This window comes from Chelon labrosus, assembly GCF_963514085.1.
Source record: "Chelon labrosus genome assembly, contig: SCAFFOLD_187, whole genome shotgun sequence".
Taxonomy (NCBI): domain Eukaryota; kingdom Metazoa; phylum Chordata; class Actinopteri; order Mugiliformes; family Mugilidae; genus Chelon; species Chelon labrosus.
In genome coordinates this window covers 23,921-38,689 of record NW_028181722.1, presented here as the reverse complement: position 1 = coordinate 38,689, position 14,769 = coordinate 23,921, and the positions used below count along the sequence as shown (strand labels likewise).

The following is a 14,769-nucleotide window of genomic DNA, read 5'->3' as shown; positions in this document are numbered from 1 at the left end:
AACAGAGCTGTGGCTCTTTGTCAGCCTGGCTACAGAGCTAGAAACAAATCTGGGGTTGTTCTTGTTTTCTTCTATTAATGATGAATAATATGCTGTTCTAATACTACTGAGAGCTTTTTTATAAGTTGTTAAACTATCTTTCCAGGCTATGTGAGCTTCTTCAGAATTAGTGGAATGACAGATTCTTTCCATCTTTCAGACTGTCTGCTTTGAACTGATCAGCTGTGAATTGGATACCGATTTTTGCACATTTGGCTGCATCTGTCTCCAGAGCTTTTCTCTTTTTAATTCTCGCTTTTTCTGTGCCACCCTTGCTGTTTTTATTTTCCATTTTGCAAACACCCTTGCACTTCTGGGACTGGAGCCAGGCTCCAAACACCACTGACAGTGTGCGGTGTGCACGGAAGTGTTACGTCAGGCTGCGTCTGCAAAAAAAGAAAACGAAAAGAGCTGCAGGTGGAGACGGCCCAGCGACAGCGGTAACAGCATACACGTGATACCCACTCAGTGCCATGTCTGAACACCGGCCCAAAATAAATAAATAAATAAAAATAATAATTGAACACCGGCCCTCGCGGCCCGGAAGTCAGACCGGCCCACCGGGAATTGTTCCGGTCCTCCCGATTAGCCACTCCGGGCCTGGTTATCACTGATGCAGCCAGAAGGTTCTGGGTTCTAATCCAGGCCAACTGGTTCCTTTCTGTGTGTAGTTTGCATGTTCTCCCTGTGTCTGTGTGGGTTCTCTCCAGGTTCTCCAGCTTCCTCCCACCGTCCAAAGACATGCTGGTTAGGTTCACTGGTGTGAGTGTCTCTCTGTGTTAGCCCTGTGATGGACTGGAGACCCCCCCTCTAGACCAATGACAGCTGGGATAGGCTCCAGACCCCGTCCTCCCCACCCCCGCTGCGAACCTTCACAGGACAAGAGGTTACAGAAGATGAATGAATGAATGAATGAATGAATGAAATATGACCATCACTAATAATCGTGTAGCTAATGCTACTGCTAACATTGACTCCACCAGTGGATAACACATTATACTTATTTCATTATAGCTGTAGTAGCAGTAGTTATGGTTGGGGGGGCGTGGAGACATTCGGGGAGTGTTTTCTCACGACGGTGTTTAAATCTGACAGAAACATTTTGGAGACATTCAACACCAGTTCACCAGAGAGACGAAGAAGACAGAGTTGACATGGAGGATCTGTGCAGTAAGAGTGGTCTAGACCCTATCTGGGTGAGTTACACCTTTTATTAATCATTAGTCTGGAGCAACATACACCGATCAGCCATAACTTTATGACCACTGATTGTCTGGTTCTCATGGCTCTTGTCAATGGGTGGGATCTATTTTTGTATTTTATATTTTAGTCCTCAGAGTTGATGTTAGAAGCAGGAGAAATGTCCCAGAGGAAGGATCTGACTCTGACCAGGACAGACTGTGACGTCTCCATGTTCCTGGACTGAACCAGAGACAGTAGTCCAAGAAAGGAGGAGAACCAGAGACAGGATCATTGAGTCTGACCCATGTGCTTCTGATCCAACAGACTGCTCAATAAGTTAATGCTGGTTCTTCCATTCATGTGGACTTGTAGCTCCTACCTAAGCATTGCTGCAGACCACGAGCGGTCCCTGGTTCAGGAACAACCAGTTCAACATGTTGGCTTGGCCTCCAAATTCCCCAGATCTCAGTCCAATCCAGCATCTGCTGCTGACGTCTTGGTACCAGATACCACAGCACACATTCAGAGCTCTAGAGGAGTTAGGACCTGCATGGTATCAGGTGGTCGTAATGTTATGGCTGATGGTTCTGGTTAAATGATTAAATTCACATGAATAGACATCCGCAGACAGCAGCTCTAACTGTGAGGGTTTTCAGGACTGGAACCTGACGTGGTACTCGTCGAGACCGGACCTCACCCAGTGTTTCCAACACACCGTTCTGGTTTGGTTCCCTTGTGTTTACCTGTGGACGTGTTCACCTGTCTACCTGGTCTACCTTCAGCTCCGCTCTCAGAGAGGCATCATCCCACTGTCCAAACTCTGCTGCAGCAAGACGGTAAGAAGACAGTCATGAACCTGGGCCGTGTTCAGACCGTCATAGATCATATGCTAATCTCTGTCTCAGCTCCTAGCTCTCAGTTTGGCTTCCTTTGGTCTTCTGGACATGTTTTACTTCCTGGTGAAGAAGACTGAGGAGATCCAGAGCCACCTGTTGATCCTGCTGGGCCCACTGATCCGGAGCCTCACTCTGGTACGACGTGTTCCTTCATACCAGTAACTAGTAAATCTTTTCAGTCAATCAGTGAGATAGATTCTGTTGCTGATCGGTTACGTGATGCCCTCCTCCTCCTCCTCCTCCTCCCCCTCCTCCTCCTCCTCAGGTCCTCGCTGTAGCAATAATCCAGGTAGAGAGGATGAAGGGAAGTCGTTCGTCCGTCATCCTCTTCCTCTTCTGGTCTCTTCTAGTTCTTTGCTCCATCGTTCCTCTGAAAGTTGACATTGAGCAGATTATTGATCAGGTATCAGTGTTTTATCAGTTGACATGTCTGCTAGTTTTATGTCTGCTGGACATTCTCCTTTTCAGGATCTGTTCAGGTTAGAACTGAGGAGCTTTGTGGACTTCACCTGAGAGCATGTCACATGACCACCAGGTGTTCTCTTGTAGCTGCAGTATTTCACATCTCAGTGACGCTGACGTCTCTCAGGCTTTAATGTACTTTTGTCTGAATGTGTGAACAAACATGTGAGTGTTAATCATTTCTCAGAAAGCTCCTCATCACTGAGAGGTTTTCCAGGAAATGACAGCTGAGTATTTATCTGCCGACACTGAGTGTAGATATCTTTAAATGCATTCCATTTTCAACTTCTTCTTTCATTATTCAGATTCTCTTATAGTTTTGATACTAATGGAAGCAGCTGCCTCAAATATCTCATATTTTATTTGACAGTATAAAACTTGGTTTGTATTAATTTGTTCTTGTTCTTCTTTTTCAGCGTTATGTAACTTGAATTCTCTATACTTTTAACGTCGTGCTCCTTGTTTTTTTTTGTTCCTGGATCTGACCTCTGACCTTTGACCGGCTGTCTCAGGGTTTTTCATCAGACCCCCTCCGCTTTGTGGCCTTTTTCATCTGCTTCCTCCTCCAACTCATCGAACTTGTCCTCAGCTGCTTCTCAGACAGACGACCATTCTCCGATAAACACGCCCACATCCAGGTAATAAACATGTCCAGGTAATAAACGCATCCAGGTAATGAACTGATCCAGGTAATAAACATGTCCAGGTAACAAACTCATCTGGATCAAGTCTCTGGTTTGGTTTCAATTTATCAAACACACAGAGATGTAATGACTCCTGTTTCTGTAGATCAGCTGGTGGTCAATCTCTGTCATGGAGATGGAGTTGAATTATTACTTGTCTTTTTGTTGTTTCTTGTTAGAATCAGTGTCCAGAAGAAGATGCTTCGTTTCTCTCCAGGTTTTTCTTCTTCTGGTTTAGCAGGTATGAACACCATGACTTTAAAAACAGTCATCTTTTAAAATGCTGCAGTAACGATCCACTTCATCGAAGAAAAAAATTACTTCATGACATAAACAGATCTTTCAGTAAAGCTATTATTGTGAAAGATTGTGAAATATGCTGTTTAAACCCGTAAGTCCTTTATTGTCCCTGTGAGAACCTCCCAAAGGGGTCAATAAAGTTATCTATCTATCTATCTATCTATCTATCTATCTATCTATCTATCTATCTATCTATCTATCTATCATGCAGCCAGTAAGTTTTTAGGGTGAAACTTGTTTATGGACAAATTCTAAATATGAATACCATGAAAATGTCAAAAAGGAAACGTTAAAGTTGAACTTGGATTTGCATGAAGCCCCCCATTCTATTCTATAGCTTCTTCTATAGCCCCCGTACTTCAAATATCCAAAAAAGGATCAAAAAAGGCAACTGGACTTGTAGATTTTTTTGAGAAGACGTTTCACCACTCATCTGAAGAACTGAAAAAGCTACTCGGATGAGTGGTGAAACGTCTTCTCAAAAAACTCTACAAGTCCAGTTGCCTTTTTTGAACCTTTTTTGGATAAACCATGACCTGGATGACTGAGAACCTTCACAGACATAGTACTTCAGATACACCTTATTCAGTTTCATGAAGACTTCAGTCATGTTATCTGCAATAAGTGATACGGCAAGAGACATAGCTTCAACATGAGTAAAAAGACATGTTTTGTCCTTTGTTCAGTCTGGTGTTTAAAGGTTACCGGCGCCCCCTGTGTGCTGCAGATCTGTGGTCTTTACGGGACCAGGACTCATCGACCCGGATCATGACAGACTTGGAGAAGTTCTGGAAGCAGACCAGCAAACAGCTGCAGTACGACTCTTTCTGCTAATTATTCAGATTAAAGTGAAAAGTTGAAAACATAATGATATAAAGGCCTGGTCCAAATATGGTTCCTCTGCGGTGAAGAAACTCAACACTTGCTGCAGAAGTTTCCAAATAAAAGCCTGTAAACTCCCAGGAACTCTATGAACTTGATGGAGGAAGAAAAAAAGACATTTTGAGTGTGAGAGTAAGGAAATCACCGGAGTATGGTTTGATGTTTTATTGTGTCCCACTAAAGCATTAATATATAATTGTGCATCCCTACGATGACAAGTCAAACCCGTCCTCCATCAATCACCACATCTACATGTTGTGGTCATTTACCAGGACCCGGTCCCAGTCCCAGTCTGGAGCTCAGGCCCACCCCACTGAGAAAACACAGCTGCTGCACAAGGACAGGAAAGGGCGGAGCCACGATCTCGTCCTCCTGTATGCTCTGGGTCGATGTTTTGGATTGTACTTCCTGTGTGGGACGCTGTGTCTCCTCCTCCATGATGCCTTCATGTTTGCAGTGCCGCAGGTTCTCAGGTGAGTCTCAGAGGCTGGAGATGCATTTACTTCAGACTCTGTTCTGTTCTGAGTCAGTTTTCCTTCTACAAGTGTTCAAGTATCAGACTCTGGGGTTTTTCATTCATTCATTCATTTATTCAGCATCTCTATGTCCAGTATCTATCATCTATCTATCTGTCAGTGTCCTGATTTTAACTTTTTTCTCCTGCTTCCTGTTTCACTTTGAAAGGATCCTTGACCCATGTCATTCTTTGAGCTTTACTTCCTGCCCTATGTGAATCGATTGGTTTCACCTGTGTCTTGTTTCCAGGTAGCTCTGTCTCAGTCTCAGTCTTTCAAATGTGCTCGCCAGTGTTGCTTCGCTCTTTGGCTCCTTCACTTCCTTCCAGTGTTCTTCCAGTTTCCTTTCTTTGATCTACCTTTTGTTTGGACTGTTTTGATTTATCCTGAGTGGATGCAACAGTTTTGTTCACGTTCTGTGAGTTCTTATTAGATGGACTTTTGTTATTTCTAGCTTCACAGTAGAATCTACTTATGTAACATTTGTTTTGTTTTTCTGGAAAGTAAGACACGTATAGAACACATGTAAACTGTGTCAATAACATTTATGTCATTATTATATTTACTGATGTAGCCCTTGCTAAATCAAATGATTTATTTTGATAAAGAATTTCATAGTTCATAAAAGTTTATTATTATTTAAGGGAGTAAATAGAGTTAAAATACAGAACAGGTTAAAAAGTGATGCTAAAATAAGTTAAGTAATTTCATATAAAAACAAGAGTTAAGTTCATTTATATAGTGTTTGTGAGATGCGAATCATTGCATGATTAAGGTAACTTCATTATTACTTGTTTGATGAGTTGTCAATCAATAATTTCTTTAATAGTATTGTCATGTTTAAAGCTCCGGTGACTCCGACCAATCACAGGGCAGCCTGAGGTGAGAGGGTGGAGATAGCGGGACGTTGTTGGTTTTAGTGAAGAAGAGAAACATGAGTTACAGTGACCGAGTCAATGTTGGAGTGATTTAGTGACCGAGGTTCTTGTTTTCATGGTGAACGAACAGTTACCTGACGCAAAGAACTTTGTGAACAACAAAGAAGTAATTATGAACATGTGAGTGTTTTAAAACTGTGACTAAGTGGAACAGTGTAAACCGAACTGTTAATGCTAACTAGCCGTTAACTAGCTGCTAGCTAGCCGTTAGCTATTTTGTTATTTTAGCATTTTGTTCATGCTAAATCAGTCTGAAACAACATATAGACTTGGAACTTAGCTTGTGAATCTAATTAGGAAAGAAATACGGACATTTTGACGGCATTAAGGAGCGAAGCGAAGCTCTTGTGAGCTATATAGGATCTGCGTCCATTCCTACGGGGTTCCTACGTCCAGTCGTCCAAGGATCATCATCTGTTGCTACTCAATTCTCTTTTCCTTCCCCTCGACCCCTCGACCCTTCCGTTCGATCTATCTTTCCCTTCTCTTTAACCTGGTCAAATAAACTTCTTTGAATATCAAGAGGTATATCACTAACTGTCGGTGACGTTGCCGTTCCCCCTTGACGCCACTAACTGTCGGTGACGTTGTCGTTCCCCCTTGACGGCACTAACTGTCGGTGACGTTGTCGTTCCCCCTTGACGCCACTAACTGTCAGGAGCCGTGAGTACATGATTTCCACGTGCATTTTATTTTCTGCTTATTAAAAGTGAAGCGGCCAGTTGGTTTTAGGCCTCAACGCACCCAAGCTACGACACAGGCCTGCAACAGGGGTTTTAGTGATTAATAGAGACTGCTGTGGACCAAGTGTGTGTGTGAGAGTGTGTGTAACCACTCAAGCCCCCCAAAGAAGGGATGCGATGACGATGGGGTATAACTCATATGGGGCAGAGGAATGGGACAGTGAGGACGTTTCTGGTGGCCGCTGAGAAGCGAATCATAGACTCCTGTAGTATCCTCCAAATCGGACAGATTCTCCTTTGTCCATAAATGATACATGAAAAATTTGGTGAGAATTGTATGAATGGGCGAGGAGGAGTTGGTTTTGCTTTGAGGTGCAGTTTTTTCAAAATGGCGGAAAAAAATGTCAGGCAGAAATGGGCGTGGTCTAGTCCATTAGAACCAGGACTATGTAAGGAATCAGAGGGAGAAAGAATTCGTAAATTGACTTATTATAGCGCCACCTAGCTGTTTGATGCCTTTGACCTTTGCAGTTTGTCCTGAGCAGACACTTTAGCTACGCAGAAAAAGATAAATCATTATAAGAAGAAGAATAAAATGTTCCTAATAAAACGTACAAAAATGCCTGAGGAGGGCATAAGGGTAATGATGTATTCAGTTTTAGGGCTTGTTCTGAGATTGTTTTGAGACAAATTAAACTTCAACTGTTGTTGTCAGTGCACTGCTGGGGTTCATGCGGATTAAAGATGCTGCAATGTGGAAAGGTTTCCTCTTCGCCTCGCTGCTCTTCGTGCTGTCTTGTCTACAGTCTGTCCTCCATCATCAGTACATGTTTCACTGCTTCACGGTAGGAATGAGACTCAAGACAGCCATCATGGGCCTCATCTACAGGAAGGTAAATATCTTAACAAGGGCATCTGGAATCGTCTGCTCATTCAGTGTTTAATCAGTGAAGCCAATAAACTTTTCTGTGTTTGAATCCTCAGAGCCTCATGATGAGTAGTGAAGCACGACAGCAGTGTACTCTGGGAGAAATCATTAACCTGGTCTCAGCCGACACTCAGAAGCTAATGGACGTTGTGGTGTATTTTAATAGTGTTTGGATCGCTCCAATTGAGATTGCGCTCTGCTTCTACTTCCTGTGGCAGGTACACAACAATATATATCATGTTTACATTGTAAACAGTGCAGACGTCTGCAGACTTCTCCACCGTCAGAGTTCTTCCTGCTTCCAAACTCTTTCAATTAAACACAGAATTAAATATTTACAGCCCAGTCCTCTGGTTCTAGAACCAGAGGACACGTTCCGACATTCACACATCAAACTGTCTCCACAAGGAACACAAACACATTCACTTCTATAATTAGAAGAAGCATGACTGATGTCACAGTTCCCTGTCTGTGTGAATGGCAGCCACTGATTGACTGATTAATTAATCGATTGACAGATCCTGGGCCCGTCTGCCTTTGCTGGTATCATTCCAGTGGTTCTGGTCTTCCCTCTGAATGGGTTCATTGCTAAAGTGAGAAGCAAACTGCAGGTGAGTAAACTGTTTCATTCTCTTCAGATTCTCAGTCAAATCCGAAACCAAATCCCTGATGTACTGTGATTGTCAGGAGGTCCAGATGAAGTTTACTGACAGTCGAATCAAACTGATGAACGAGATCTTGGGTGGAGTAAAGATCCTTAAGTTTTACTCCTGGGAAGAAGCTTTCCTGCAACGAGTCAACGTCCTGAGAGACAGCGAGCTTAATGCCTTGAGGACATCTCAGATTCTTTACTCTGTTTCTCTGGCTTCCTTCAACTCCTCGTCCTTCCTGGTGGGACTCACATCTAGTCAGTATAACTCAGTGTGACCCAAACTAACATCTGACCAGCATCCTGTTGATTGGTTAATGTGTGGAGGCTGGTTTGAGAGTGTTGAGACCATTTCATACACTTTTCTTTTCCACTGAACATCTGGTTTATTACCTCATAGAGGCTGATCATTATGACAAGTGTGGTATTTCTGAACCCAACCACCTCAGTGGTGTTAAAGTAATTTCTTCATAAATGTCTGTGTGGTGTGTGAAAAATGTGTTTCACACGCTTCTTCTGGTTTCTGTTTTCTTAGATTGCTTTGTCGGTATTCGGAGTCTATGTGTTGATTGACGAGCAAAACTTTCTGGATGCCCAGAAAATCTTTGTTTCTGTTGCTCTCATCAACATCCTGAAAACTCCTTTGAGTCAGCTTCCCTTCGCCATGAGCACCACAATGCAGGCAAGTCCCAGCCAACCAGAAACCTCCGTCTTCAACATCCACCAATCAACACACACCAAAAACAGAAAAGGAAATACACAGGTTTAATAACAACTATTTGGACTAAATCCTCAAACTCTTTAACGGTCACTGTTAATTAGTTGTTGCCTCAGTGGCTGGAGACCATACACCTGGATGATCAGTTAAAAACATTGAACAGGTTGACACAGCACTTGAGAGGAATTGTTGGCCTCTCAGCCGATGAATGAAAACAAGTCCTGTAGCTACTCCCCCAGTGTCTGAATAATATACAACCAGTAAAATGTGTAATTATTAAATGAGAATAACATGACAATAAGTGGTAAAAAATGTTTCTGACTCCAGATCAATTAACTGTGTCTCAGTTGTCGAAGATAAAGGTTTAGATACGTGCCGTTACAAACAAGAAGTTCTCTGTACACCTGACTGCTTTATTTTACAACACTGTCTTCCCTTTTGGTCTACTTCCCTTTGAAGAAGGCAGCCCTCAGTGATTCCCTCATTCGTTCTTCAATCTTGGATTGTCCTGTTGGACATAATGTATCTTTGGTGGATGCGTCTCCACACGTGTCTCGAGTGATAATTTGTTAGAATATCCTCTCTAGAGAAAATAAGTACATACGCAAATTTAACTGGTAGAAGAAACCATCCCCAGAACAGGGATGGTTTTACAGGCTCCTCATCTTTTCTGACTCTACTACACTAGCTTAGCATTTGGTTAGGGTCAGCGTCACTACTGGTAGCATGAGGCCATACCTGGACCCTACAGAGGCTGCACAGCCCAACTCGGCTTGGTCTCCCAGCACAGTATCCAGAGCCTGGAGGAGATTCCAGGAGACAGGACATTATTCTAGGAAAGCTGAACAGGGTTGTAGGTCCTGCACCCATTCAGCAGCACGACCTCCAGCCGCATGACCTCCAACAGCATGACCTCCAGCTGCATGACCTCAAGCAGCATGACTTCCAGCTGCATGACCTCCAGCAACGACCTCCAGCAGCATGACCTCCAGCAGCATGACCTCCAGCAACATGACTTCCAGCTGCATGACCGTTATAGAAATTCTTTTATCAAGAATGACAGAGTCACTGGAGTTTTGTTCTAAAGTTATATTTGCAGCAAGGAGTCGACACATGCACTATAGCAAGTACAGAATCGACAGCCAATAGTGAGGTTACATTCACTTTTATACAGTAGGTCCTGCCCTAGAGACGGTTACAGAGAGACAGCCTTGTTAGAAACCAGCTAGTTATAGCAAAGATACAGGGTGCATCTGTGCCTTATCCATGGGACCTTTCCTGATGAGAGTGAATATCATTTCCAACAGTTTAAGCTATTTTTCCAACACAAGCAGAAACAGATTTCATAGAAACTACCAAGGATCATTTTGAGTTGCTGCAGTGACATTTCAACTAAATGGACAAGCTTGCTGCATCATTTATTACTTTGATTTTCCTGTACAGATTAAAGTTTAAAGCAGCTCAAAGAATTCTTCAGTCTAATTCGTTTTGAAATAAATGAAGGTTTCCTGGGAGGCAGTACATGATCCTTGAAATGCTTTACAGAAACTGGAACCTGATGACCTTGGGTGAGGTAGCTACTGTAGGTCAGCCCCCCCTAATGTGAGTCAGCTAACCCACTGATGTTAGTGGCTAGACAGTAACATTTGGATTTATCTATTCAGAAAACTGTTAAAACTAGCAAACTGCTGTTTGTCTGATCAGGCCGCTGTCTCGCTCAGACGCCTTGGAAACTTCCTGAGTCAAGATGAACTGAAGCCAGAAAATGTAGAGAGACTTCTTTGTAGCTCAGGTAGGAGGTAACACATGGTAACTGTTAGGGGGTGGGGTTATATATTACCATTGAACCATGTGGACTTCACTTTGTTCTCAGATGGACACAGCGTGGTGATTGAGGATGGGTTCTTCTCCTGGTCCAATCACGGACCATCATGTCTGCAGAGGCTCAACTTGGCAGTGAAGGCGGGGTCTCTGGTGGCTGTGGTCGGCCATGTTGGCTCTGGAAAGTCGTCCCTGCTGTCAGCCATGTTAGGAGAGATGGAGAGGACAAGTGGCTTTGTCTCCATGAAGGTGACATTGGGATCTGAGAGTGGGGATGCAGGAGGTGTGGATGGGTGAGGGAGGAGCTGTAGATGGGTGATCTCAGCCACAAACCCTTTCCAACCTGCTGCTCCACTACTCTGCCATCTTGTCTTGCCTCTCATGAAGCCCTGAGCTTGAATCCCTCATAGTGACTACTAAGAAATCTGTTAGCATTAAAGAACATTAAAATACAAATGTGATGACAAAGAGAAGTTCAAAATGACTCAGCACTGACCCAGGCTTCATTTTAAATCAGCTGTATAGTCACATTCTTATTCTCTACCGCTGCTGCTTCTGCTAATTTATCATTTGATGAATATTCACCAGAAGCCAGACCACTTAAACTCACTCATCTGCCAAAGTGCAGAGAAGGGATGCTTAGTTCATCTTCTTTTATTGTGACTATATCTACAATACACATATGTCTGTGAAGGTTATCAGTTATCTAGGTCATGGTATATCGAAAAAAAGTTCAATAAAAGGCAACTGGACTCGCAGTGCAGTTGCCCTTTATTGAACTTTTTTGCTTGTGTACATAATATTCACGGATCTGTTATTGTTGTGGGCTTGCAGGGCTCACTCGCCTACGTTCCACAGCAGGCCTGGATCCAGAACGCTTCTCTGAAGGACAACATTTTGTTTGGTGGAGAGAGGAAGGAAAGCTGGTATCACTGTGTGCTGGAGGCCTGTGCTCTGTTGCCTGACCTAGACATCCTGCCTGCTCGAGACAGCACCGAGATCGGGGAGAAGGTACTGGCAGTGCCATCAACTCAGAGGTCTGTCCACAGGATGGCTGGTGTCTAAGCCTTGATTCATTTCTTGACTGAAGGGTCTGAACCTGTCTGGGGGGCAGAAGCAGAGGGTGAATCTGGCTCGAGCAGTCTACAGGAAGTCAGACGTTTACCTGCTGGATGACCCGCTGTCGGCCGTTGACGCTCATGTGGGACAACACATTTTTGATCGAGTCATTGGACCCAGAGGACTCCTCAAAGACAAGGTGAGAGTCTGCAGGTCCACTGAATATGCTCTTAACCCATGCAGCGTTGGTGCTGTGTGGAGTGAATAGGCAGACACTGTGGCAGATCAGAGACAAACATAGTGCAGAGAATTTTACCGGTTTAAAGGTACTTTGTTCCTCCCCTCGTCTAACAACAACTTGCTTCTAAAACACCTGGAAGAACAACCCTGGCAGCGACAAAGTCCATCATTCAGGTAGAAAAGGAAACAAATTAGATCGATCGATAGATAGATCATTGATCCTGAAGGAAATTCAAGCATCCAGTAGCAGTAACATACATTGAACATACATTAGAGTTAACTTATAACACAGTAACCATACGCTGAAATTGACTTGAGATAAATGTAAATTTAAATGTAAATGTACATAATCTATTGGTTTCTTCCTGGAAGACAGACTATTAAAATAGTGGACAGAACCATCCACCCAGGTATATACAGGCGTAGATACAACTAAATTCAGGGTGCAGCATGAATGAATGAATGAATGAATGAATGAAACCTTTATTGAGCCAGCAATGGGGAAATTACAATAGTGGGGGGAGGAAAAAGGGAAGAAAAACAAGAGGAGAGGGGAGGATTAAAAAAAAGCAGCTCCAAGACTACACTCATCAGGGCGAGTACAGTGTGGGACTGGAAAAAACAACCTCAGCAACATAAGCACATATGAGCACACTTTACAACATAAGAACTCAAAACAACTTGCACCAGGCCGGTGCTGCTCAGGGGCCGGAATGCAGATTAGATTATGATTGTTTGGGTTAGGGCGAGTAGTCGCATTTCAATAGACACGTCTTACTCTATTTGTCCATTCTGGTCTTCAAATCGATCCATTCGCCTTGCAAAGCCGAAAAAGCTTCTCCAAGATGTTTTCCATGTTGCGGTTAATGACCACAGTCTGAGCACAAACAGCTCTGTCCAAGATGTTATCCATGTTGCGGTTTATAACCACAGTCAGTGCGCTGATCTGAGCGCTCATAGCTCTTTCCAAGGTGTTATCCATGTTGTGGTTTATAACCACAGTCTGAGCGCTAACAGCTCTGCTCACTCCATAATCATGTCGGGCAGCTTCATGGGGCTTTGGACTGCTGACACCGTCTTCCTAATTTTCCGATACACCAGGGCAATGCCTAATCCAATCAGCAGATAGCCTGTTATCATGGTTCCGAATATATAAAGATCCTCGATGTCATCTACGGAAAGAGTCACCAGGCACACGACCCTCCACTTCTCCCAGGAGTCCATCATGTATCCAGCAGCAAATGTTCCGTCAGGGCAGACAGGTTCCCCCGAACCCGAGCTTCTCGTCGAGAAGATTCTGTCAATTGCGTTGAGAGACCAGTTGACCAGTTCCATGATTTTAAATTTGGAGAGCAATGCAGAGAGAGGCTCCTAAAGTTTGAGACAAGACAGGACAAGACATGAGAAGCAAAGCAGGGAAGATAAGGGAGAGGGGAGAGAGAGAGAGAGATGCGTCCGCCTTCGTTGAGTGCCAGGGAAGAAAAAGGGTTAAGTCTGCTGTCAGACAGCCATCATCGTCTTAGAGACTCCAGCTGGACTTTTGACTGCAGAATGCTCCAGATAATCAACATCTTGTCAAAGTAATTCAAAATATATCGAGAATTTGAGGCAAGGTCCAGCTCAACATGTCTTAGTGGGAGAGGGTAAAGCGTGAGACACAGTACCTCAGCTAGCAACGAATGAATGATGGAGCCATGAAAGGCAACTTTGAACAGACTTAACCATGTGTGTGTTCTTGTTCTTTAAACATTGTTGGTCTAGACTTGTAACACTTTGTAACATGTTGTATGTCTGTAGACGCGGGTGCTGGTGACTCATGGCCTCAGCTTCCTGTCTAAAGCAGACCTGGTCCTGGTGATGGAGGATGGTCAGATCTCAGAGATGGGTTCCTACATGGAGCTGATGGACAGAAAGGGAGCTTTTGCTAAATTTATTCACACCTTTAGTGGAAACAAGTGCAGAGACAGTTCCACCCTCAGAGACAAGAGTAAGTAACTGGTTCTAAACTGAGTATTAACCTTTGAACCTGAGATTCTTCAGGAATTACTACTTATTAACAGCCTCAATGTTGTTGTGACATATGGCATAGAAACTGAACACAGACTTTGGGAACAAATGTTATCACATAGGATACTCTCTAATAATAACTAAGTTTAAGGAAAAGGCTATTGTTTATGTCTGTGAAACAACGGTTAAGAGCACCTACCTAAATCTTACTCCCCCATGTGTTGATAATGTGGCTGATAGCACTGCAGCCTCAAACAAGAGTCATGAATCAGAGGATGTTATTTCCTATGTACTATTTCCCAATGAAGAAACTGGAAAAGATGAAAAGAAAATTGTATTCCACCAATTTAAAAGAAGTCCTCATAAATTGAAAAGATACACAGATCAGCCACAACATTATGACCACTGAAAGGAGAAGTCAATACCATTTAAACCATCTTGTGACAGTTCAGTGTTCTGCTGGGAGACTTCTGCACCTGGCATTCATTGGTGTGGATGTTACTCAGACATGTAGCACCCACCTAGACCAGACCAGGCACCCCCACCCCATAGCAATGACACTCATTGATGGCAGCAGTCATCCCCAGCAGGATGCAGCCTGACACAGGCACACACACAAAAACACTTTAGGAACAACTAAAAAAAAAAAAAAAAACATGAAGAACAGCACAAGGTGTTGACCTGGAGTAAGTTGTGCCAAATGGAAATATAAGTTCTGATTTTTAAATAGATGGCACACTTCCAAAGAAATGATTTAAACAATTAAG

General features: G+C 43.4%; 1 protein-coding gene across 1 annotated transcript in view; it reads left to right on the top strand.

Moving 5' to 3' along the window:
• Positions 1 to 1,579: 1,579 nt before the first annotated feature.
• The window catches only part of LOC311509760 (multidrug resistance-associated protein 1-like), a gene marked incomplete at its 5' end in the record, with an annotated part of 24,830 nt that continues 11,640 nt past the window's right edge, over positions 1,580 to 14,769 (top strand). Inside the window, 18 exons of the mRNA XM_084575192.1 lie at positions 1,580 to 1,720; positions 1,839 to 2,057; positions 2,127 to 2,252; positions 2,383 to 2,520; positions 3,092 to 3,217; positions 3,442 to 3,503; positions 4,249 to 4,377; positions 4,717 to 4,917; positions 7,296 to 7,473; positions 7,565 to 7,726; positions 8,027 to 8,119; positions 8,196 to 8,399; positions 8,693 to 8,839; positions 10,580 to 10,667; positions 10,749 to 10,945; positions 11,531 to 11,707; positions 11,787 to 11,954; positions 13,793 to 13,982. Of these exons, the coding sequence (XP_084431318.1) occupies positions 1,580 to 1,720; positions 1,839 to 2,057; positions 2,127 to 2,252; positions 2,383 to 2,520; positions 3,092 to 3,217; positions 3,442 to 3,503; positions 4,249 to 4,377; positions 4,717 to 4,917; positions 7,296 to 7,473; positions 7,565 to 7,726; positions 8,027 to 8,119; positions 8,196 to 8,399; positions 8,693 to 8,839; positions 10,580 to 10,667; positions 10,749 to 10,945; positions 11,531 to 11,707; positions 11,787 to 11,954; positions 13,793 to 13,982 (2,746 nt within the window). The remainder of the gene's footprint in view (positions 1,721 to 1,838; positions 2,058 to 2,126; positions 2,253 to 2,382; positions 2,521 to 3,091; positions 3,218 to 3,441; positions 3,504 to 4,248; positions 4,378 to 4,716; positions 4,918 to 7,295; positions 7,474 to 7,564; positions 7,727 to 8,026; positions 8,120 to 8,195; positions 8,400 to 8,692; positions 8,840 to 10,579; positions 10,668 to 10,748; positions 10,946 to 11,530; positions 11,708 to 11,786; positions 11,955 to 13,792; positions 13,983 to 14,769) is intronic.